This window comes from Chionomys nivalis, chromosome 14 (genome assembly GCF_950005125.1).
Source record: "Chionomys nivalis chromosome 14, mChiNiv1.1, whole genome shotgun sequence".
Classification (NCBI taxonomy): Eukaryota; Metazoa; Chordata; class Mammalia; order Rodentia; family Cricetidae; genus Chionomys; species Chionomys nivalis.
In genome coordinates this window covers 50,708,833-50,736,130 of record NC_080099.1, presented here as the reverse complement: position 1 = coordinate 50,736,130, position 27,298 = coordinate 50,708,833, and the positions used below count along the sequence as shown (strand labels likewise).

The 27,298-nt window shown below is 36.6% G+C and overlaps 1 protein-coding gene across 5 annotated transcripts in view; it reads right to left on the bottom strand.

The window, feature by feature from the left end:
* Rit2 (Ras like without CAAX 2) overlaps nucleotides 1-27,298 on the bottom strand; it is a 298,991-nt gene that overhangs the window by 142,912 nt on the left and 128,781 nt on the right. For 4 of the 5 annotated variants that reach the window (XM_057788884.1, XM_057788881.1, XM_057788882.1 and 1 more), the window contains exon 4: nucleotides 13,516-13,707. In XM_057788884.1, the coding sequence (XP_057644867.1) occupies nucleotides 13,516-13,707 (192 nt within the window). The remainder of the gene's footprint in view (nucleotides 1-13,515; nucleotides 13,708-27,298) is intronic. The other variant, XM_057788883.1, reaches the window with a different exon arrangement.

The window sequence follows — 27,298 nt, the reverse complement described above, 5'->3', positions numbered from 1 at the left end:
TCCAAATCTTTAGATGTGAGTACATAACCTGGAGGAATGGCAGAAGCCATGAAAGTAAAATGGGACCATTGCCAGAATACAGATGTCGGGGAACAATAGAGATAGAAACAGCAGGTATAAGTATTCTGATCAGAGAAATGGGAAAAGAGGAGCTCTTTAGGGAGAGAAAGAAAATATAGAAGGAGGGTAAAATAACAATAAGGATGTCTGAAGAAGTCTTAAAGAATTATTCTATTAAATATTTACCTCAAAAAGTCTATAATACACATAATTACATATTTTATGTTAATAAAAATTTTATATTCGTAATATATAATATTTATGCTTAAATAATTATGCTATGTATTATAAATAATATGATTTAAATGTTATTTATATATGCATATATATTTCTTTAAAGAACTTTTCTCATATGACCTGACAATGAGCCAAATGCCAATTAACTAAATTCTAGACATGAGCAGCACTCTTCTACGTTATTAGCCAGGGCTGTCCAGGAGACTCCCCAAACACACAAACTTATTTACATCCTTATTTACGTTCCAGAGGTAGAAGACATGTCCCTCTTGTTGAAGAAAACAAACACTTCAGAAACAGTGGCCAGAGACCCCTGAACTCAAACTGACCTGAAAGCTTCCTCCCTGAGGTCTTACTTTCATGGCACCAGAAGGCACATGCAAGTTTCCAGCTAGGATGCCCCTGAAACACATCAACTGTCAGCATTGTCAAACAATCGTAAGGGTGCAGTGGTGGCATACATACCCTGGTGGTAACCAACAGCTCTGTTTTTGGACTCAAGACTCTGTCAGGAAGAGGGGATCATGTCTGGTCCTAGCCAATAACCTCGGACTCATAAAGTCATGGATACAGGATGATCTACAACCACTGCTTTTTGAAACCAGCATGATCACTCCCAACAAGGATCAAATATTTTCCTTATATTCTCAGACCAGTATATTCTTCACCCCTTGTCAAGGAAACCCTTCTTTGCCACAGATGACCACCACTATAGAAAACTACAACCAGTCAAAATACAGAGTTGTGGAGCCCAGGCCTGACAGATACATCTACACAGCCCTTCTCTACCTAAGGCTCAGGAAACATTTAGGAAATGGGGGGGAAAGTTTGTAAGAATCAGAAGATCAGGGAGTGTCCTGTGAGATTGTGTCTTCTAGTAATTTCAGAAGCTACAGCCGTAAAATCTCGCCAACATGGCATCAAAAATATTAGCTGGACAAGTTGTCTACTGACAACACCTGTAGACACGCCCAAATGGGGGAAAAGCTCAAGAGGTCTCAACCACACTCAAAGAACTATAGACCAGAAAAGAATGCTAAGAGTGAACAAAACATTCTTCTCCAGGAAAGAGCACAACAATTGATTACCAGTTCCTAATTGTTAGCCCTAAAAACATACATACAAGTAACATTATACAGCCTAAGCAGGTTATACTCCTAAATAGGAATGTATATGCATATACATACATGCATGCAAAAACAGTAATGAAAAAGCAGGTCAAAATTTGGAAGAGAGCAAGGAAGAGAATATTATAGATTTGGAAGGGAAGAAGGGAAAGGGATAATTTTAATCTTAATTTATAATTAAGGCTAAGGCACTGTCTACAAGTATCAATTGGTTAACATTATCCTTTTAAAGGTATTTGTGATAACAAAAGGGCATACTGTTTGATTCCTGATTCAAATTTTACTATAGGAGTCACTAAAAGAATAAATATTCTGTTCATTACTTTTTGTTTTTATTAATAATGATAGTTTTTCAGAAAATAACTAAAAGAAAACAGGTTTTACTGTTTAAACTTAGAAGATTTATAAAGAGAAAAAATATTTTTAAAAATGGATATTGGTGAAGGGGGTAAATTAGGAGAGTGTCTCACAGAGACAACAGTAAGGTCAGCTCAGCAAGTGAAAAGCAGGTGATCGTGGACACTAGTTACCAGGAAACTAGTAGAGTTTTGGTTGTTACTCAGACTACATACTTTCACAGTATCATTCTTAATTAGCTTTTTCACTTGGCTGCTATTTATTCTGGCCATGCAAGGGCAGTGATAGGGTAATTGCTGGCTTTCTACCTTATGCCACAGCAGAAGCATGAAGTCAAGCACATACAGTTGGACTGATGTCACATGCTCACAGTGATAAGAAATGTGGCACAAGAATGAACTTGATGGAGAGGAATCATATATCATCACATTCAACACTGGTGTCTCAGTTCAGAGTCTTTAAACTTTGTGTAATGAAAGTGAAAGTCGCCATAAAGCGGTTTGACCAGTGGGCAGCTATCTTGGATTCAAATCCTGAACAAGGACTTCAGCAAGAGGTTTAACTAACTACATTTTTTAACGAACATTATTTTCCCTTGAAAAAATAACTAGCACAAAAACTATGGCTATTTCAATTTGAGAAACTGACATACATTATCTTAGCAAATCAGAAAGTGAAACTTCTATTTCAAGAACAACCAGACTGTATTTGTGACCTAAGATAAAATATAACAATTCAAGTAAAAAAAGTCAACATTTAGGACACTCTAATCCATTACTATTAATATGGCAATCTTCTATTCCAAAAGAATTTTGAATGAAATTATCAAAGTATTGAATTTGTTGTCTTGATACTGCACAGTTTGACATGTTGCTCTTTCTCAAGATCTGGCTAGCTCAATGTCTCAATGTCTTTCAAAGACCAATATGTACTTTTAATGTCTCATAATGTCTATTTACTGTTGTGGCTGGACTAATAATTAATATAAGGATATTTACTTTATTATTAAATAATTTATTTCTTAAATAATTATTTAAGAAATATTTAATTTCATTGGCAGAGATTTATATTGTACATTCCAAGTAATACCTAAGAAAGTAATATCTCATGAATTTTGTTAAATTGTCAAAGAAAATTACCCAAAATTATCTGAGAAAGCTAATAAAATATGCTCTATGTCTAACTGATTTTTCATATACTTTAACCAAAACATGTTCAGTATCAACTGACTGAAGACATATAATTAAGAATAAGTAAAATACATTAAAGGGATTTTTTAAATTGCAAAAAAATATTTATAAATAAAATATATGCATACTTCATAAAACTTTATTATCAATCATAAAATATAATGGGTTTAACACCATTTAAGATTTTAAGTATTTTTTTGTGATGATTGTCGGTACTTATGATTCATTAAACAGATGCTCCTGGGGTTATTAATAATTTTAAAATTGTAAAAGGCTCTCAGGAAACCAGTCTTTTCATTCTTGCTTATAAATTATGCATAAATGGTCATGAGGTTGTGTATAGAGACATAGTAAAACACTAAACTACAACAATTATTACAAATATAAATTCAGAAGAATACTATTGGGATTACAGTTATGAACAGCCCTGAAGGAACAACAGTGATGCTGAGAATTCCTAGCTTCCCGATCGGGGATGCAGTCTTTGTGGGTGTGCAAATAGCTAGCATGCACTTTATTTTCTAATATGTTCTATTAACACTTTCAAAATTAGAGGCAGAATCAAGAGTCTAAGTAATTAGTGGGATAGGGGAGTGAGCAGAACTAGCAACTGCTGAATTAGTAAAGATCTATTTTGTCATCAGAATAAAAGAGAAGCTAAGAATTACTACCAGCAGAAAAAAAACAGTCTTCCTGAGGCAAGAACACAACAATTATTTAGCCAATACCAGTCAGCCTGGAAAACACACATACAAATAACATACAGACTTAGCAGTTAACACACACATATATGCATATATGTATATATACATACATATATATACATGTATACATGTGTGAGTGACAAGAATTAATAAAAAAAGATCATGAATTCTTAAAATAGTGAGGAGGGACATACAAAAAGTTTGGGGAGAGAAAAAGAGAGGAGGAAATAATATAATATGTTTTGATTTCAAAAAATACAAAAAAAGCTTAAAGTATTTAGTATTTGTGAGATTTCTTTGGAAAAAATAAAACAAGCCATCAGAAAAATAATAAAAAATACTAAACAAATAAAATTGTATTGGTCATTATAACATATGAAAATGGACTCACATTATCTTTAAAGAATTATGAGACAGATTTAAAATTAAACAGTATCTTTTAATATGAAAATTAAAGGACACTTCACATAATATAGTAAATACAAAAGATTAGATGAGATTAGGGAAAATTCTGCTTTAGAATTATATGAAGAGTGCAATAAAGACAGATGGAAAGAATATCAAAATAATAGAAAAGAGCAACCATCATTATTGCAAAATAAATCAAACATTATCTTAATGAAGTCATCTTTAACATTAAGCAAGCATTTTAATCTTGAGAAAATGCCATCTTCCATCACAATACGTTTATGTATCTTTAAGTTTTGATGGAATAAAGAAAACCATACATAAACAAAATGATTTATAGATTTGTAGACAGAAGAATAAATAAAATCAGCTCATGAATAAGTAGTTACAGCTGTTGCTAGAGTCTGGGCCCATTATGTATAATATTTCATTTTTATTCAACCTGGATAATGCAGAAACAGCTGTAATTTTAATTGCTAAAAAGAAGTTTTCCATTAAGTTAGTTTTCCCTAGTCAGTATGAAATGACCACTTGGTTGGAGCATTTCTCCTATTCTTTCACTCTAAGGAAGCATCTGTCTTGTACTTTGAAGAAGAAATGGACTAGTTAGTACTCGAGGTTCCTAGAAATGGGCCTGGGCTCTGTAAATGATATATCTGATGCTGCCGAGTTAACATCTGGTATATAGCCCAGAGTCCCATCTATATCTTGCATCATACACAGAATGAAAAGATAAATGTTGGATGATTAAAATCCTATTTGTCCAAATCAAAACTTAAGTGGCCCTAGGTTAAAATACAAAAGAATCTTCCTCTGTGGCTTCTAGGAAAGGGGACACTAAAATGCACTAAGGTGTCCAATATGGAGCATCCGCTAATAAAAGCTGAGCACACAGTGGGGTGGAGTTCAGAATCTTCACAGCAACAAGAATTAGTCCTTGGTGCCTTGATTTGAGGGAAGTAAGTTGAACCCAAAGAAGTGAAAGAGAGATTTGGACAGCAGTGGGAGTTGGAGTTGGAGGGAAGTCTGGGGTCTGAGAGGTGACTGTGAACTAAGGCTGAAGAGAATATTACATTTCTGTGTGTGTTGTATACACAATAAACATTAATCCTAGTGGGGTAGACATAGATAATATAAAAATAACTGAGGGACTGAAAAGATGGTCCCTGGGTAAAGGGCTTGCCATGTAAAAATAGGGTCATTAGTTTAATTTTAAAATCCATCTAAAGCAATGCGTGATCATGAATGAATATGTGGTTGTGATACTGGTGTGCACTCCTACAGCAAGATGGGAGCCAGACACAGGGGGATGCCGTAGGTTAACCAGCCTGGCAGGCAGAACAGCAAGCAAGAGGCCCCATCTAAAACACAGTAGAATGCCAATAGTGACACACAAGATTCTCCTCTGACCACCACGTGTACAGACAGACAGACAGACACACACACACACACACAGACGCAGGCATGAAATGCATATACAGAAAGATATAAATAATATTAAAATTGATATTATATAGAATAATTTCCTATTGATATGCAAAGAGTGCATAGCTGAATCGATAAAATAATCAGTTATATAAAGAATTCACAGAAAGAGACCTCAAAGTTATCCCACCTAATTATTAGTCACAAGAATGAGAAACAAAATAAAGACAAATAATTATGATAATTAGTCTAGAAAATGATCAAATTTAACAATTCAGATACAGAAAGAAAAATTTTGTGTGTTAGAGTGTTTGTGAACTGGTAATAGTTACCATTTCATATTCTATAAAACTGAAAATCTACATGTCTCCAATGTGTTTCATGATGTTCCCTCTAGCCACGTTAACTAGGGGCAGCCTGGTGCAGAGTCTGAGAAGACAAAAATAGAAATTACAGCATTTCTGATAATGTGAAGAACTGTGGGAAACACATTACAGTGGGCCAATAGGGTAAATTACTATATAAGGTATTTAAAATACTAGTCATTAAAATTAAGTTGCTGAATTTGTATATGATATGAGTATCAAAGTCATATCATTCTATCAAAGTGCATCTACATACCTATGAGCACATGCCTTGTCTTTGTAATTGTAAATATGAATACATATGTATATATTTTATATGGGGTATATAAGTTAATTTACAGTTCAGTAAATAGTCCATATTCTCAATATAAAAATTAGTAATTATAGAAAGACATGTATTTGTATAATTGATTATTTCTGTTTTAAATGACCCAGAGTCAAGTGTTGATACAAACCATGGTGAAACAAAACTTCCATCCAATACAGACAGGCTTCAGCAAAACTGGAAATAAAGGTTGATCAGCAAAATACAGCCTGTGTTTATAAGTTATATATTTTCTCTTTTATGATATAAAGGTGATGTAAATTTAAATATAAATAGTTATTCATTCATGTCTTGTTCCTAGAGTGCTTCATTTTAAACCCTGTTTCTAGGAATGCTTGTTTGCATTTACATATTGAATGCTCCATTTCAATAAGCAGGAGGAGTGTGGTGGCTGAATAAAAATAGACTATGGGAACTTTTGAAGTTAGACTAAATACAGTTTTGCATTATGATATGGCTACAAGCCTATGGGGATCAGAAAGTGGAATGTGCAGTTTGAATAAGAATGGCCCATAGGTTCATATATTGAAAAGCTTAGGCCATTAGGAAGTGGCACTACTTGAAATGGATTAGGAAGAGTGGCCTTGTTGCAGTAGGTATGGCATTCTTGGAGGAAGTGTGGGGGTGGATTTGGGGGTTTCAAAAGCTCAGGTCAAGTTCAGAGTCTCTATATCCTGCTGCCTGCAGATCCAGATGTACAACTCTCAGCAATTTCTCCAGTACCATGTCTGCCTTCATTCTTCCATGTTCCCTACCATGTTGGCATATGAACTAAACCTTTGAAACCGTAAGCCAGTTCCAATTAAATGCTTTCCTTTATAGAAGTTCCTACGGTCATAGTGTCTCTTCACAATAATAGAACACTGACTGTAACAGAAGTCTGTACCAGAAGTGGGGTGCTGCTGTTATAGGACTGATGTTGTTGCTTGTTGATACAAGTGGACTTTGGATTAGAGAAGCAGTTAAAAGCTTTAGGTGAACCATATTAGTAGGGACAAGAAAGACAGTGCCTAAGGCAATTTAACTGTGGGGTCCCAGTTCAAGAAATTTTAGAGCAAAATATTAGTAAGTAGCCTAGAATTTTTGTCCAAAAGTAAAAAAACAAGTGACCGCTTTCTGCCCTTGTCCAAAGAAATCTGCCTAAACCTAAATTGAAGAGTTTGGGGTACTTAGCAGAAGATTTCAAGACAGTCTAGTATTAACTGTATTCTGTGGTTTTAATGATCACTCTTATGCAGATCTGTAAAGAAAATTAGCAAGCAGAGCAAGAAAATACACAAATGAGCAATTTGAGGAAAAAAGGAGCTCTAGGAAATGCAATGGCAGAGGCAAGAAGATCTCCAGAGTCTGAAGTGAGCCTGGTCTACATAGTGACTTCCAGGACAGCCAGGACTATGTAGATAGACCCCATCTCAAAAAATAATTAGTTTAATAAAATAAGATGAATATAATGTGATACATATGACACATAAAATGTATGCATACATACATTTATTAATTTTATAATAAGAGAGAAAACCAAAAAACTGGTTAGATTCAAATTCCAGTCCTGAACTCTACTAGTTTGGACAAATTATGTAAAACTCTGTGCTTTGTTTCACTTCCATATCAATAAATTCAACTAAAAAAAGAAAATGAAAGTAAAATAAAATGTATAACTAGAGATAAATAAAACTATTAGTTAAATTTAAGTGTTTGTCATGGCAATTGAAATGAATTGCTAAGCCTTTCATTTGCAAGAAAATAAATGGCCATTAGTTGAAAATCTGATTCTCGTATCATACACTCTTGTGGGTATCTGTATGCTTGTTTTATCTTTGATGGAATGTGTTTCCAAGGCAGGAATTATCTGTGAAATTATTTAGAACATTCTTGACACATGTTTATGAGATATGCTAATCTCCCAGCTCCCCACAAATCACCTGCAGTACTGCTATGTACAGCTCAAAAAACCAAGATTCATTTCTTTATTCCTAACATTTGCTTTCTTTCTCTCTCTCTCTCTCTCTCTCTCTCTCTCTCTCTCTCTCTCTCTCTCTCTCTCTCTCTCTCTGTGCCTGCATCAGATCATTTCTCCCTGATCAGGGTATTCATCTTTTGGGGTGTTTTCCCCACATATGCTGCCAATATGGGTCTCATCTTTGTCAACAACTATTGAACACATTGGTGGTGAGATAATGTGGTGTTCTGCCTACTTACTGTGCACAGCTCCTGGGGGAAGGATTTTGAGAAGGACTGGGTTTCTTATAGTTTTACAATATTCCAATGCTATTGACATGCTGCTGCAATAAGCAGGTATTTGCTGTAACTCTACATAAATAGCATTTTCTCAACACAGTCATCCTCAATGCCCAGAGATATAATTACCCACTCTAAATTAAGAACAATACTTCTAGTACTAGTATCTCACAGAAAATAAATACTTTGATGATCCCAAAATGCCTGTGAGCTGCCCAGCTATTGGAAGTAGTATCTCCTAGTTTCAAGTTTATTTATTATAACCGAAAGGTTTACCATGTTTGTCTTCAGGATAAGACAGCTTGTAGCCTTTGCCTGATACAAAACTTTATCCCCCAAATCTCTGAAACTCATTCCAATTTATAAACCTTTTTTTAAGGAGTTGGTTGGGGTTTCTCACAAACAGAAATCATCCTCTTTCTCTCCACAGTGTGATGCCAGAGATATAATCAGGAGGGACAAAAGGTCACAGATGCTTAGGGACCTAGTACTGCTATCTTAGAATCGGATGACACCGAACAGTCTGGATGCAGAGTTGAACAGAACTTAGCGTTGCCTCATGTCCTGTGCCAGGTAGTGGGGTCAAACCTAACATCACACACAGAAAAGCAATCTCATGGAACTTTGTATAAGATTGTTCAGCTGTATGAAACAATCTTTCATAACTTGTGACTCTTGTCTTTTTCTTATTTCCCCTCCCTCTTTTTCTCCCTGCTCTGACTAACTGTCTTGTCCATGGCTGAAAATATCCATTCACACTTAAAGAATTATTTTTCTGATCCTCCTTGTGACTACTTGCAGAAAAAAAGCTGGGGGGAGGGGATTTATTTGTTTGTTTGTGTTTTATTATCTTAGAGGCGTTCTGCGATCCTTAATCTAGGAAAAACAAAAACCAAAACAAAGCACGCATTCATGATGAACTAGTGTTTAGTGTTTGACAGGCCCACAGTAGAGCAGTGAATTGTTAACTCAGAAAATGCTAAGTTTTATCCCTTATCTTTAATTGACTGCATGAAATTCTGAAAATTCCTAAATGTTTAGAAGATTGAGTTGGCTCCTAGATAAGCAGACATGTGGTGGCGCAAATGAATGTAGACAGATTATATAGATATATACAGCTTTAATAAGGAAATAAACTTATAGGACCAAAGGTTCCCGCGGTGTACCGGAAAAGTGGAGCAAAAGAAAAGGGCCTGCTGGGCTCACGCCCGGCAGATTTATCCGTAAACATTAGCCCGAGGCGAACACGCCCCCAATGGGTGGGGCTATGTCCCTACACAGACATCACACTTCTTAGGAGCCAGCTTCATGATTGTGGAAAGGCATAAATATAATTAATGAACTCCAATGTTTGTCTAATTCATTAATGGCATCATTAACATCAGAAATATCCCTGGATAAAATGTTAGCTCTTACTGAAAATCCTTTCATTTTAACTCAAGCAGGCTAAAAAAATTGATTCTTCAATCATCATTGCTTATTTAATCTATTTTTTTTAGTTGAAAAGTCATAAGGCTCACCAAAATACCTTAGCGATATAAGTAAATAGAAGAACTCCTCTGTTTTCAACCTGTTTCAACAACGACTGAGAAAGAAGAGACACCTAGTAAGAAACTCATCCTTGGTCTCTCCTTACTACATAGCACATTTGGCCTCTATTTTGTTGGGGACCTTAACGGCTTATCTTTGTTACTCATGGAACTTATTTAAATTATAAGCAGTCTTGGTGCTAACTAGATCTTTGCTTTTAGATAGATAGATAGATAGATAGATAGATAGATAGATAGATAGATAGATAGTTATCTGTGTGTTTCAGATGCAAAATACAGAAACAATTTTTCAAGCATACATGTTTCTTTTAAAGCATACATAGTCTTTAAAGAATACATAGTCTCTTTTAGTCTTAGTTTTCTTGCTAGCTATAATAATTTTATAACGGCAATTTCTGTCCATAGATTTATCTCTTTAATATTCTCATTCTTCAAATGCTTGTTTTTTTAACAATAGAGAGCTGAAAGTTGAAAATAAAGTGTAAATTGAAATCACATTGTAAAGAAAAAACCCATTCTGAAATTTCAGGAATGGTTCTTTTTACAAACACCATAGCCAGCAGCCTGATTTCCACATCAGCACTTCATTATCGGAGATTTCATTACTGGAGTCTTGATGCAGGAGCATCTTTAAGAAGGTGGTAATTGTTTTTTCATGGGGTTTGCCCTCTCTGTGACTATCACATTTATTTGTTTTTATCTAAAAGGAAGTCTGTAAAGTCAAAATGTGATTGTTTCCTTTGTTTATTCATAGTGTTGGCTTCAGTGACCTTTGTGGTTTGTGTTGCTGCAATTCACTTTAGTGCTAACTGAGAAAGAGCAGTTTCTAGGGTGTGATGATCCTCCTGAATCTGCCTCAGGAATAGTTTTGAGTCTTTGAGCTAAGAGTCTTCTTTGAACCTTAAAAATCCGTGCCTAGAAAGCATGAGAAAGTCAATGTCACCTGTATCTGGGATCATAAAATCACTCTACAAGGTGTAGCTCCCCTGAGTAGCCCAGTCAATGTTGTTTGTTCTCCAGGAACTCTCCGTGTACAATTAAGGAGGCACAGTAATCACTAATTATGCAGGTGTGTTACTGTGCCCTCATGCTTCTTCCTAGAAGCCCTAAGGCACGTGTATTAGTTAGGTTTCTGTTGCTGTGACAAATGCCAAAAGAAACTTGGAGAAGGAAAGGCCTACTTGGCTTACAGGTTGCAGTACACCATCAAGGGGAGTAAGGGAGTGAACTCAAGGCAGGAGTTTGGATGCAAGGCAGAAGCTGATGCAAAGATCATGGAGGGAGTCTTCTTACTGACTTGCTCCCCATGGCTTGCTCAGATTTCTTTCTTATACAATTCAGAGTCACCAACCGAGGGGTGACGTTACCCACAGTGGGTTGAATCCTCCCACATCAATCATTTATCAAAAAAATGCTCTCAGGGACTTGCCTAGAGGCTAATCTAACAGATGCATTTTCTTAACTGAGGTTCCCTCTTCCCTAACAACCCTGCTTGATTGTGTCAAGAAGACAAAAACTAACCAAAGCAGAGATTAATCATCCTCACTCTTCAGAGGGGTGTGTCCAGGAGGTTCAGACACTATGCCTTTGTTCTTTCTTTTGCAAAGTAGGTGAGGATCGTATCATATTAAGCTGTTCAGATGAACACTTCCTCTTAGAGAGATGTAATCCTATCATAATAAACACTTGCAAGAGCAAAATGAGGTAGAAAAACAGCAACAGATTAGTTACACAGGAAACAAACAAGCATAGCTTCTGCTTTTGGTTTGAATAAAAATGGTTCCCCCTAGACTCATACAGTAGAATCTTTGGTTCTCAATTAGTGGGGCTGTTTGGAAAGGAGTAGGTGTGCTCTTGTTGGAGGAGCTGTGCCACTGGCTTTCAGATTTCAAAAGCCCATGCCACACCCAGTCCCAGTCTCTTTCTCTCCCTCCCTCCCTCCCTCTCTGCTGCTGCTGTTGATGTTGCTGCTACTGCACCTTGCAGATCATGTGAGCTCTCAGTTAATGCTCCAGTTTCATGCCTGCCTTCCACCATGCTCCCCGCCATGAGGTTCATGAACACTCTGAAACTGTAAACAAGACCCTAGTTAAATGTTTTCTTTTAAAAGATTCCTTGGTCATGGCATCTCCTCACAATAGAACAGTAACTAAGACAGCTTCTAAAATAGCTAGCACCTTAAACAGCTTAGACTCTGAAGCACAATATAAAACAGAAAAATATAGTCACCACAAAAAAAGCATTGCGCTAAATAACTGCATTTTCATAAAGCATCTTAAACACTGGCTCTATATAACTCTTTCCATTTTAAGAAAACATTATATGCATTAAACATGAAAATTCAAATTCATAAGATACACAAATTAGGGGTGAAAACTCTGTTTTCTTTAGTCATTATCCCTACCTTAGCAAAAGGTCTTATTAGTAAGTTACAGTAGTAGTTGGTTTAAAAATTAATCACTAAATGGAATAACAACAATTATTAAAAGCCAGTTCAAATTTAAAGTCAGTATAAATAAAGATGAAGCATCCCAAATTATAACTAAGAAACTCAATTTAGAGAATTAGATTTACAAAAATTTGATTTGCATTCAAAGTTCCTTTCTACAAACTAAGTCACAGCAATGGAATTCTGTGGTGGTTTTCCTGGTCCCTGAACAGACAGTAGGGTTACAGTTTCCAAGTAACCATCTCAGAGAGGCCAGCATTACAGCTTCGCCATCAGGTGATGCCTAGGAAGTGGGTCTGGTTTGGTGAGAATACACTGTAACAAACTATTGGAAAATCTTGAAAACTTGTCACTCAAGATAGATACAGTTTCTCTCTTCTGAAGTGTGCTTGAAGAATAATGAAATTATATGAATATGATGATAGAGCAGATATAGTTTAGAAATTACCGACTGTCTTTGAGAGCAATTTCTCATTCAGTACAAAAAGGAAGGACTCGTATCTATCACTGTATGAAAAATGACCCAAAGACATAGTGGCTTAAATCTTTATATTTGTATGGACTCTACAAGTCAGAAACTAAGACATTTGTTATTCCAGGAGGATTAGCTGGGATGTCTTATGTAATGTCAGGAAGACGGTGACTGCTAACGAAACTCACAAGATAACTTTGCCCACATGCATGGTACCTTGGTTAGTACAGCTCTGACTCCCATGCACATGGTACATCTCACGTGAGGTCTGGAACTCAAATGTGAACATTTCAAGAGGCAAGCACGGAGGCTGCAGAATTTTTAAATCTCAAACTCAAAAGTTCCTAGGAGTCATTTCCTTCATACACTACTGCTCAAAGCAAATCTAACACCTGCCAGATTCAAGAACACAGAGAATGGTAAAGATACCATGAAACAGCATATGAGACAGACGATTATAGAGGTGGGAATCACACCATAGAGGAAAATACATGGGTTTCTTAGGTGGGAAAAGCAGGTAGTTCATGAACTGAAACTTAGAATTCAGTCATACTCGATACCAGATATCAATGGAGGCAAAGACAAGCTAATATAAGTTTTGCACTCACCTGGCGGAATTGTTCCAGGTCAATTTTGTTACCCACTAAGACAAGGGGAATTTCATAGGTGTGACGGACCTGGAAAATAAGCTCCTTGAACTTGGCAGCCTCCTGGAATGACTGGCGGTCAGTGACAGAGTAGCAGATGATGAAGCCCTCACCCCCACGCATGTATTGCTCCCGCATGGCTGTGAACTCTGCCTGAAGGAGAGAAGAGCAAAGGGGAAGGTTTTAGTTGGAGGGACTTAATAGGAAATATAATGTATTCTTATGAAATGTGAATATTTTAAACTATTGAGAGTGGTAGATTTTCACCGTAGGTTAGATTTAAGAGCTCCTGGACAGACCTGGCAAATAACAAGTCATAAAAATGAGATTTTGTTTTTATATTTTAATGCCTTCACTTCATAAATGAATCAATTTGTGTATTGTAAACATTATGTCTTTGAGGTTATGTTAGATATGTCCTAGTTTAATATTTAAACATTTTCTTACAGCCTGTCTTTTGAAACATTTTTTTTCTAGAAACCATTGAAAACATATGATCAAAGGAATCTGGCTCCACTTCTCAAATGAGAGCCCATTTGTACTGAAAATCTGGAGCAACTCCTCTGGAGGATTTGGCAAAATGAACTACTTTTCTATACAAAAAAAAATATGAACGCAGAGACTAGAGTTATGGCTGAGATGGAGAGTCTGCCTGGCATGCAAAAGTCCCTGGATTTAATCCCAACAGAGAAGGAAAGGAAGGAGAGAGAGAGACAGGCGTGGAGAAGACAGACTAAAGTTAGAATTTTGATTACCTTTGCCTTTCTGAGAAGGCAAAGTGTGGATAATACAAGTGCATTCATATATTCTGGTGTTCTTAGGTTTGGCTCAGAAAAGCTGAGAAATAGAAGGAACTGGCTGCTTGAAGATAGATTAATTTCTATACTCTGCTAACCCCTTCATCTTCACTTTCTGCAGAAGAAGGCAAGCTACATTCCAGATTGGCCTTGTGTGTCATCTGACTGGCCCTTTAATGCTGCTTCCCAGCTTTATTACAATTTCTCAACATCTGAAAATCCTAACATTAAACTGTAATCCACAGAGTTTCTTTAAGTCAAAAAATATGCTATTTACTTCTTTATTCTTGGTCTGAATCTACTGCTAAAACCACAAGGAGAGATTAGGGAGATGCAATGGGCAACTCACAACTTGGCTTTGTCTAAGAAACAAGCCACACTAGTCAGTAGGAACATACGAGAGTTTATTGTGATTTGGTCAATTTGTGCTATTAGTAACCAAAGAACGGGAACAAAATTAGACTTCTGGTGTTAGAAGTCCTTCTGTATATGTGCTGCTTTTATTGGTTAGTAAATGAAGCTACTTTGGCCTACAGCAGGGCAGAATACAGTAAGGCAGGAATTCCAAGCAGAGATAGAGGAGAAAAGAAGGCAGAGTCAGAGAGACACCATCTAGTCAGCCTCTGAAGGAGACAGATGCCCAGGGAACCTTACAGGTAAACCATGAGCCTCATGGTAAATACACAGAATGATAGAAATGGGTTAATTCAAGATGTAAGAGTTAGTTGATAAGAAGCCTGAGCTAATAGGCCAAGCAGTGTTGTAATTAATATAGTTTCTGTGTGATTATTTCAAGTCTAGGAAGCTGAGAACAAACTACAAACTCTGCTTACAAACTTCAGAACTAGGAAAAAGGAAACTTAACCTAACACAATGAAAGAACAATTAAAATGTATGCTCAGAATACTTCCCTAACAGATGTTCATTTAATTTATATAACTTTTAAAAGGGAAATATTTCATTACACTGAAAAAAAATTAGAAAATCTGAGAATTTACTTATAAGTGTGGACACAATGAAAGAACTATAATGATTTTGAGTTAGTGATTTCTCTAAGACATTTTCAATAAATATGGAGTAATTGCCAACAGTATCAGGCTAAACCAACAGCTTCAAGGCTTTAAGAATCAGAGCATAAAGAAGACAGAAGATGTGTCTAGAAACAGACAGCTTACTGCTACAGAAGCAATTAAAATTTTCACCCACTGACATCAACTTTTATAAACTTAATATATAACATATACATACATTAGCACTATGCTTAATATTACTTAACATTAAATATTCTTACTTCAACCCTAAATTTCACACAGTAAGTAAAATGCACTCATATGATACAACATAGTTTCTACTTCACTTAGAGTCTTCACCTCTACAACAGAAATGAATGTGCCATAAAATGTCTGTGGCCCCTTGTTTCTCTATTTTATTCTTTCTTTTATTGAAAATAGATTTTTTTCAGACAATATATTTTGAATATGGTTTTCTCTTCCCCTGTTCCTTCTCATCTCCCTTCCCATCCAAATCCACACCCTTATTTCTTCTTGTTTGAAAAAGTCATCTAAAAAAATAATAAAATAAAATAAGATACAACAAAACAAAAACAAAATTAAAATAGGATAAAACATTCAAACATGGTTTTTAAAAAAAAGAGCCAAAGGAAAGCTCAAGAGACACAATCAGACTTTTATGAATTTGAAGGTCTGTGCTTCAACCAGAAATACACACTTGCTAATAATAAAGCAGAAAACTATGGACCACAATACTAACTCACATTTCCTAAACACACAATCAGTCTTTTCAAATAGAAATGACAAAGTTATCAAAGAAACATAGTAGGTCCTTAGGAAAATAAACATAGATTCATTATAGCAGTTAAACAAAACTTAATGGTCCTGATATGCCATGCAAGTCACTCCATATTGAGAATCAAATACACTGTGTACTCTTTCCCATGCAGTGTTGCAGTTCCTTCTCTTCATGCATCATAGTCATTTTTAAAGATATTTTTATTTATTTATACGGATGTCTATAAATGGGACGTGAGTTCAGGTGTCCAAAAGGCACCAGCTTTCTCTGGAGCTGGAGTTATTGCTGACGACTGCAAAGCCATCAGTGTCGTAGCTGGGGATCTAAGTCCAGTCCCCTGCAAGGTCAATAATTGCTTCTAACTGTCGGGCCATCTCTCTAGCTCCATGCATCATAGTTTTTCTGCTTTACAAACAATGCTATATTGCATATTCATAAAATCACTCTCACTAAGATTCAGTTATGTCTGAGAAGTAAACTTGTTCAAGGAAAACATTCCTCTGCTTTTGAGAAACTGTGATGATTTCACTGCCAAAGATAATAATGCTATTATATACAAAGGTGGCTGTTGCTTTTCATCCCCTCCAATGCTACTTTAAACTAATTTGTTTACTCTGGGATGAAAAGAACCATCTTTCTTTGATCTGCTCATTATCTTTGAGTCATGTTGGTGATCTCCTATGCTGACTATTCATTCATGTATTTGCTCTATTTATAAATCCAATTAATTGAATGAAGGAGTTTGTGGTGTTTTGATGTTTGTTGTTTTCCCGATTGAGGATGACTCTAACTTGTACTAGACACATGCCTTTCCATGATATTTTGTATATTTAGTATAAAACAATACATTTGATTGTATCAGCAATAAATATAGCATAAAAATCTAGTAAATCTGACAAAGAAAGATACGCATAGTATATAAAAGAAAAATTCACAGGGAACAATATTTAGAGGTTGAATGAAAGCCAGCAGAGATTAGTAATGAGATTAAAGGGCATATATGTTACATTAAAATAGATAGAAAGATAAAGTGGAGCACACCTATAATTCCAGTACTCAAACACTGAGTCAAAGCAGTTGCAATCTCAAGCCAGCCTGAACTACACAGTGGGACTCTATCAAAAATGAAAACAACAGCAAAAGTATAGCAGTTCTTGTACCTAATTATGTTCATGTTCAATCTTTGTCTTTGCAACCTGAAGGCATGATAAGGGGGTTCCAATGGCATGTGTTTCAGGCTAACAACCCACTGAGATTGTTATCATTCCACACATAATATCTCAGCACCCTGATTTCCTCATGCAGGAAAGAGGCATTAGAATGTTCTTAGCCTGCCCTATATAGACGAAGAAGAATCAAATTAGAGAACAAACATGAAAATGCTTTGATGATTTTTTTTAATGCAATACGGTTCAAACCTAGTGTTACCTTCATTATAGACTTGACACATCAGAAATCCTCCCTGGGAGAGGAGGCATGAGACACCTGTGAGAGGCATTAAGTGTGAACCTGGGAGGTTTTCAAACAGTCATCAGAAAATTCACAAGATTCGAGTCAGAGACCTTTCACCAATGAAACAGATACAATGAAACACACACAGTGATGGGGTGACTCCAAATAACTGGCTTTCTCTTTGTCACTCACACAGAATCTGTGCACGTCATTTTCTTAAACATACTCGGGAGGTTGTTGGAGCCAAGAATATTGAACATAAGCTCTCTAGCTATGTATCATCTTAGTGACATGGTATAGGAATCTCTTCAACAGGTAAAAAGCTTTGCTTAGCATGTTGCTTCCGTTCTCATTATCCCATGCATTAAAGGTTCTGAAACATTTTGTTGTCTACATTTCATCCGTTAATATCAATAGCTTCCTGCTGTAAATGAAACTTGATAGTTAATTATTGAAGAATGTTACTAGATTTCATTTGCTATCCATAAGCATCAAAGTACCTATGAAAACAGACTCCAGGAAATGCTGTCTGCATAAACATTTCAGGAATCTTCAGTGCTATTCTGAGTAAATATTACAGTTTGATCCATTTCTTTGACATCTCCTCTTGAACTGAAGTCATGTGGGAATTCTATGAATTCTGAAAACAAATAATTTCTGATAAATATCACTGTGGTGGTTTTAATAAAAAGGTTCCCATTAATCACAAGTATTTGAATAGCTGGTGCCCAATTGGTAGTTATTTGAAGAAGATTAGGAGGTGTGACCTTGCTACACAATTATGTCACTGAGGCCAACTTTAAGGTTTCAGAAGATTTGCTCAGTTTTGAGCTAACACTCTCTGTTTCCTGTTAGTGGATTAAGATGTAGGCTCTCAGTGACTTTTAGTACCATTCCTGCCTATCTGCTGCAATGCACCCTACATTCATGATGATGGACTCCTATCCTTCTGGAACCATAAGCCCCAAATAAACTCTTCCTACTAGTTGCTTCGGACATGGTGTTTTAACCCAGCAACAGAAAAGTAACTAATTCAGTCACAATCCAGGTTTTTGATGGGCAGAGTAAAGATTTTGAGGAGTGTTAGGGAAAGGACTTGGGCCATCTCCTTTCTGTGTTTACCTGGTAGAAGTATGAAATATCTTCTTCTCCTGTTTAAAAAGCAAACAAATACTCATGCTACCAGACTAACAGTTTAGATGTTCTATAGTGTAACAGGCACAAACTATTGTTTATTCTCATCAGAAAGATACTGCCAGTCTCAGGATAAGCACACACACATTCCACATGTACATGCCACATTCACTCAATACAAAAAAGCAAATCAAAAGTCACATATCTGACACTATGCCCAGTGATTGAATATATGAGACATGAAAACAAAAGAAAAAATGACAAGAGCAAGAACCCTACCTTGTCCATGTTTGAAGGGTATGAATGAAAAGAATTAAAAGCCCAGTGAATCACGGAGATTTAAATAAGGGCAAGAACAGGATGCCAGTGAGTGAAAGAGAGATCTTAGTTAAAAGAAAAAATGAGATGTGATATTTTTCCTGAGATTTATTATTTGTTTAATGATGCTTAACTCTCAAGCAACATCACTTTTACAAGTAATATATCACCATCCTAAATAGCCTTCCATGTTCTAACTTATCAATGCACAGTGGCCAAACCTCCAGAGCCTACTAATCAAGGAGCTAGATATTTTCTCAAGGACACCAAAGGATTTATGTGGTTGCTGCTTTGCATGGATGTGGGGAGAGATGTTTATTTTTATTGTTGTTTTGGGGGGACAAAGATTCATTATGTATCCCTGGCTGGTCAAAGACTTACTATGTAGACTAGACCAGGATGGCTTTGAACTTACAGAGTTCTGTGTGACTGTGCCTTTCAAGAGCTGAGCTCGCAGGAGTGCATCACCACACCCAGGAGACTGCTGCTTTTGCTTTCATCTCTTCAAAAGAATATACATATATAATTGCAACAGGTGGTTGAAATCTTGAATTTTGTTCTTGAAATACTGGAAAGACTGCTGATCATAATGTTGACAATGAACACTGGGAATGTAAGGGCTCAAGAACTAGACTATCATGAAGATAGGTGCTGAAAATTGTCTGTCCCAAATACAATTTGAAATAAACCAAGGTTGCAGTGCAGGACCCACTACACACACACACACATATATATGTAAATTTTTGCCATCATAAAGTTACTGTAACTTATGTCAGAACTGAAAACAATGGAAAGTGACTTTTTAGTCTCAATCTGATCCCTTAAACAAGTCAAGTATGTCAATAAAGATGGAAATGAAGAAAAGGTTTTATAAATGTTGGTAGCATGAAATAAAATTGTACCTAAAATGAAAATTGCAATTAGAAATGCTATCTTTTTTCCCCAGAAAGCAGCACTGTGTCCATCATTAAGGAGTTGCTCTCTGTCTGTATTTTTAGAAATACAATGTGTCAGATGCTCGCACACTCTGCTTAGCTCAGCCATCCAATGTTTACTGAGCACTTATCCATGTCAGGCATCTAAGATTTAATATGGCTTAAAATAATACATATAATGAAAGGAAAATATTCATTGCTTAATACAGAAAATAATGTATAGAAATTAGACATTAAAACCAGGAAGTAGTGAGAAAACTAAGTTAGACTGACATTTTGAATTTCCAGAAAGTCAAAGCTATAGTCTAAAATGGTCAACCGCAGATCCTTAAGTCTTAGAGAGGAGGCAATTTTCTCTCCTAGAGTTGAAAAAAGGAGCAGTTCTCTCAATGCCAACAAATCAGGATCCTCAGTAGCAGATTTCCAAAGACATGGTCTGTTTCCAATCCTCTTCATGCCAAGCAATTTCTCTGAACCTCGAGACACTGAGGACAGTTTGTCTAAGATAAAAGAAGCACAGGGAGGAAATGAAGCAAAGAGTAAAGATGGGGACAGGAGAGTGAAATCTTCTTGAATTCTGGGCTTGAAATACCTGGAAGACTGCTGATCATAACGTTGACATTGAACACTGGGGAATCTAAGGGCCCTAGAACTGGCCTATCATGAAGATAGGTGCAGAAAATTGTCTGTCTCAAATACCATTTGACATAAACCAAGGCTGCGATGCAGGATCCACTTTATAAGTTATGGCTCTGGGTGAAAAAAGAAAATGTGAGATTTTTGTTCAACATTTATAAATGATTAATCAATTTTTTAAAGAAATTAGGATAGCAAAAGTCAGAACAAAAAGTAAAACATGGGATTCTTCTAAGCAGTAGGACCCAGGTAACAGCACAAGTCACATGCCCACGACACCAATCACATTGTGGTGAGTCAGGCATAGAGTAACAGCTGGGCACTCTTATGAGACCTTCGGAGACCATGCCTGCCTCGTCTCCCAGAGAAGAAGCAATGGTGGTCTTACTGAGACATAAAGACACTTCATTATGTAGCTGATGTTATTTGTCTTACTCAAAAATAAAAGAATACAGACATTGTTCTACCTATGAGTGAATCAAGTTTTCTTTGACCTAGAATTCTGAGTGGTTTTCTTCTCTCTGACTTGTACTTACTACCAAAGATGTAGAGGTTCATACCGCCATTGAGTGATACAAACCCAATGAAAGTCATATAGAATAGCAGTCAGTTGCCTGTCTCTACTGGGTCAATCAGTAACTGTTTTCCTTCTCATTAGAGTCTAGCTTAGAAGAAACCAGCATGACTCTTTTCCCACCAGTGGATCCCACCACATTCCCGTTACTCGGTGTGATATTGAGAGCACGATTCAGTGAAAATGACGCAAAGTGGGAAAGCCACAGACAAAGCTAGGTTGCTAATTGATTTAGACTATATCATACCACAAATAGAGAGAATAAAATAGCATGAGCTTACACAAACAAAATTTCCAATTATACAGTCATTTACATTTTTGAAAGCTCATTTGTAAAAATATGTAGTTCTTCCACAGGAAAAAAAAGTGTTGTTTTGTCACATTAATAATCATTTGTCTCCAAATAATCCTAAAACTTCAAAGTTGAATTAAGAAGCCAACACTCCTGCATACAAATGAGGAAACCCATGCTTAGATCAAGGAAATGTCTTCCATGAGACCAGAAGCACAGCCAGCAACAATCTACATGTTTCCTGACCATTGTCAAGTGTGGGACATGTTTCACACCACTTCAGCTATGCCTGGTAATGAGGGGCAGCCACTGCACTCTCAAGGTCCCCCTCTTCCAATCAATCCACACTCTATTTGTGTGTGTGATTAATCTTCTTTAACTACCGCATTATTATGAAGTGACTCTGGCTTCAAAGTGCCAGTGGTTATCCATTTGCTTTCACATCAATCTCTTCTCATCCGCCTGTGTTTAAGGCCGAATATAATCTGATACCATGCTACATGCCTACTTCTATCCCCAATTAATGCTAAGTAAGTACACTCTAATGGGGTCAGTTCCCAAGACTCCATTGTTACCACTGGCTCTAGACTTTACTCTGGACATAAATAGTATATCCTCCCGCTGGAACTTCCTCCAGCTAATCAGAAATGCAGTGATTATGGGATGTAGTCATTTTACTCTGCAAGCAATAAAGTCCAAATCCAGAAAAGCAGTGGTGGCATCATTTTATCATTAATTAAAGCACAACCTACTCAGATAAATTCATTTCTGAACCCATGGGTGCTGCTTACAGAATAGCCAGTAATTAATTCAGACTATAAAGCTTGCTGGTTCTGAGGTGTTTCTGGCAGCACCTGCCATGTTTCACTGTGACTTCACTGAAGGCTTGGTTCTGAATGTGTACCACGTGTACTTATGAGGAATATGGAAGCTTCACAGCACACATTAGCAAACACTACTTGAGACACCTCAGCTCAGATTTGGATGTTTGTGTCAAGAATGGCAGTTTTTCTGCTGGGTATACAAACTGCTCTCTTTTATAGAATCATAACGGCCACTACTTTTTAAATATTTTCCTACCATTGTTCTTCACCATCGAGTTAATTAATATAGCTTTGGATTTTACTACTACCGATTTTTATTTTAGAGGTTGCTGCTTGAATTGCTGACTTACTTTTAATTAAATTTATTTTACATCCTGACCAAAGTTTCTGCTCCCTCCTCTCCTTCCAATCCCTCTCCCCACCTCCCCTCTGCCTCACCCCCATTCATTCTTTCTGTTTCTGTTCAGAAAGGGGCAGACCTCCTATGGGTGTCAACAAGGCACGGCACATCAAGCTGCAGTAGGACTAAGCACCTTCCCATATATTAAGGCAACCTAGTATGAAGAATAGGTTCCCCAAAGCCAGCCAACATGTAAGGGACAGACCCTGCTCCCACTGGTAAGAGTCCCACAAGACCAAGCTAAAGAACCTTCACAGGCAGAGTGCCTAGGTCAGTCCCATGCAGGCTCCCTAGTTTTGATTCAGACTCCGTGAGTTTCTATGAGCCAGGTTAGTTGTTACTGTGGGCTTTCTTGTGATGTCTTTGACCTCTCCACCGCCTACAATCCTTCCTCCCTCTCTTTAGGGGAATTCCCCAAGCTCAGCCTAATGTTTAGCTGTGGGTCTCTGCATCTGTTTTCATCAGTTCACGGAAGAAGCCTCTCTGATGACAATTAGGGTATTCACCAATCTATGAGTATAGTAGGTTATCATTAGGCATCATTACGCTGACATTTTTTTCTCTAATCATGTTTGGTTCTGTCCTAGGTCTCTGGACCCTCCAGTCTCTGTGTCCTGACACCCCAGGCAGTGACAGGTGTGGGTTCACTGTCGTGGCATGGGTCTGGAGACTGGACCAGCCATTGGTCGGCCACTTTCACAATCTCTATGCCACCCTTACCCCTGCCCATCCCATAGAAAGGACAGACTGTAGATCAAAGGTTGTGTGGCCGTGTTGGTGTCCCAGTTCATCTACTGGAAGTCTTGTCTAATCACAGGAGATGGCCAGTTCTGGCTATGCATCCACTAGGGGTATAGGTCTATTTGAATTGTTGACTTTTGAGTTTCATAAAATTAGTAAAATAAATTTTGGCTTCAGATTAGGACCCAATTACTAACATTTAGTTCTGCCATCTTGTACAATGTGAAGTGACATTCTCAGCATTGAGTTATAAAGTCAAAATGTTAATCAGCTCTTAAAAATACCTAAGATGTTCTATATCCTACAGTATCAAATGATCATTCAATATTTAATTCTTCATGTAAAATAAATAAACACATCCATTTGTTAGTATTCAATATATATATTAAACTACTGGAGAAAAACTTCCTTCTGATTTATTGTCAGTATTTTTATTTGAATATTTTATATAGTTTCATACTCAAGGTTTTGCAAAGCTTTCTCAGGTAAAAGGGGTTATAAGTTGTACTAGGCTTGTTTCTGATATTGTAAAAATCTCCATGACCAAAAACAACTTGGGGAAGGGGAGCTTATTTGGATTACAAGTTACAGTCCACCAAGAAGGGAAGGCAGGCAGGAGCTCAAACAGGAACCTCAAGGCCGGAACTCAAGGAGAGACAAAGGAGGAATGCTACTAACAGGTTTGCCCCATGGCTTGCTCTGCTGTCAGTTTGCTTGGTTTTGTTTGGCTTCCTAATTGTAAACTTGATTTTTCCTTCCCGGAACTCCTCCCAGATCGTCCCCATCCACTTATTTCCAAGACCCTTCTTTCTTTCCACAAAACAAACAACATAAAAAAAAAAAAAAAAAAAAAACAAGAAACACCAAAAACAGAAAATAACCAAAATAGAAACCACAATATAGAAGCAAAAAATCAATAAGACAAAACATGCCTAAATAAAGCAAAATAGGACAAAATGTCTACAAAAATACTCTTCAGTTCATTTTGTGCTGGCCAACTACTCCTGGGCATGCAGTTGAACCTGTAGTGTAATTAATAGACCAAATGAGACTCCATTGAAGAAAATATTATTCTCTGCTACCTTTCTTAGGCCACCAAGGAGCACCTGCCCAAGAATGGCCCTGCCCATAGGAGGCTATGCCTTCCTGCTTCAGTTTGCAATCAAGAAAAATGCCTGCCAGGTAGAGGTGCCTACAGGCCAGTCTGATGGAGGAAAGTCTTAACTGAGATTTGAGGGTTCCTCTTCTCGAGTATGTCAAGTTGACTATCAAGACTTGTCATCACACAAGTAGAAGAAGTTTAAAAGTCCAGTTTTGATATAAGGGCTTCTGCCTTCTCTTAGCATATCTTATTTGTCCTGGTGGGCTGTTGTTTCTTGGAGGGCTGCTCCTTAACAAAGATCTTGGGGGAGAGGTAAGTCAGAAAGCTGGGAGGAGTGGAAGATGGGAAACTGTGGTTAGGATGTATTGTATGAGAAATAAGTCTATTTTCAATTAAAAATAAAATAATAAATATTTTTAAAGAAGGCCTAAGATAACTCTGCCTTCAAGCCATTGACCACTGTGAATAACTTATCCCAGTTATTTGAGTCACACACGTTCCTCATAATCAATTATAATCTTCTTTCATGAATGTACAGGCGTCAAACTCAGCTGTTTTCGATAATCCTTTTCTGAATATTGTTATCACTTATAGGACTCAAAAACTTGTAATTATACCTTCTAATCTTGTTATATAAAAAGTCAAACTCATATCACAAAGCATGTCTTTAATATCTTTGTGCATAGTACATGCATTGTATCTGCATGACACAATGTACTTGAATGTACAAAAAGCTCTAGCCTACTGCTGTTGGACAGAAAAGGCCATTGGAAGCACATCACTTGATTTGCTTGTTCAGTAGAAAAATTTGTATATTTTAGACCAGAAATTATATGCTAGATTCTAACTTTAAGTGAGTTTTTTAAAAACTTCTAGGTTGTATATTTCTAGATAATTACTTTTACAATTTAGAGGAGGAAATGCTGTCAAAATCTGTCAATTCAAATGCCACTCTTACATAGTAAAATGAGCATAAGTTTTGTGCTCAGCCAACATCTGCCCACTTTCAATAATGAATTTATAACCCCTTGTGTGCTTTATATTAAAAATAGGCTGTGAAAAAAATTGTTAACCCCAATTACTTCAATATCCTGCAGCAACTATGCTCTGTGAATAATTTGTTTACACTGGTGCAACTGTTTCTTCCCACTGACAGACCCAAGTGAGCTGTTTTATGCTTAAAATCTTAGAATAGCTTTCATCTATTTAAAATGCATTAATTTTTAAGTCACATATTATATTTCATGAAAAGATATCAATTAGGAAAACACCAAAATAATGAAGAATGATATGATATGAAGAAATTTAAGCTTTTGACCAATAAGTACCAGCATTATAATGATTTTAATTTTGAGATGAGAAAGATAATCCTTCTTGTGAATTGCTAATAAGTTGCAACAGTCAATATAAGAAAAATAGCAACTATATATTAATACCATGTTAATATGAACAATGGAAAATATGTACATTACATAATATACATATCATATAATCTATAAACACAGAGTCTTTAATTATAGAGCACATAGATTTTATATTTAAAAGTTTATTTAAGTGTCTAATACATAATGAGAACATCATGCAATACTTCTATTGGCAAAAGCCATGTGACTTCTTTAGGGAACAGGGCCTGAGAATAGCACAAATGGCTCTCCTTGCAGCAGGACCCTGGAGTCCCTGACCCACTTGGCAAAGACCTGTGGGCAATTCACTGCATAATTCTGGGCATGACTGTTGGAGCATGTATGCTACGTGCTATCCTTGCCTTCACCATGCTAGCCATATTGCTGGCCTGAACAAGTACAACAGGTTATAAAATTTAATATTACATATTTGTGTGACTATTCTGGAAAGGGTGATTTTAACCGTAAGAGTTTTAAAGAGATGTTATTAAATAAATAATATCAGGAGTCAATGGAAACACTCTAGAAACAGGGAATGAAGTAGAATCATAGAAACCCACACTTCCCTCATTTCTAATAGCTGTACCAGTACCCTAAGAAGTTAAGAGAGATAGACATAAAGACAAGAGAGAAACAGTGCCAACTATTAAGAGTAAGTTTTCAAGTTACCTATAGGATAAATGGAAAAACCCAGTATATGCCCAGAGGAGATAGAGTAGTATAAAATGTTGAATGGATTGATCCAACTTTAGCAGGTGAGCTGACCATGAGAACCCAGACCCTATCAGTTATAAATATTAACTACAAGAAGCAAAACTGTTTCTCATCCTGCATGATGCTGTAATCACATATGCTGCCAACTGGACACTTTGTTCTACCTGTAGGTGTCCCTAGTTAGAAAAGTTCCTTTGTAGCTTGTAAGACAGTAGAGAGACAAATCAAAAAGGTAATGGCTACTGGTGGGAACATTGGGAAATGGAAGGGAGAAGAAGCAAGGAACAAAATGACCATTATTGTAACCATTTTTAAAAACTTGGGAAATAAAAACTGATTGTAAAACTGGTCATGCAAACCACTGAAATTATATGAATAAAGACAGCCCAGGCTATCCGTGGCCACTTGTTTGAATAACAGGCGGTCACAGCCTTTTCTTGGTGTCGACTTCACACATCCCTCCCAGGTCATCAAACCCATCTGGAGCAAGGTTTCCAGCATTTTATGTCTGTTATAGAAGTTAGCAGTCAAGATGAAAAAAGAAGAAGAAGAAGAAGAAGAAGAAGAAGAAGAAGAAGAAGAAGAAGAAGAAGAAGAAGAAGAAGAAGAAGAA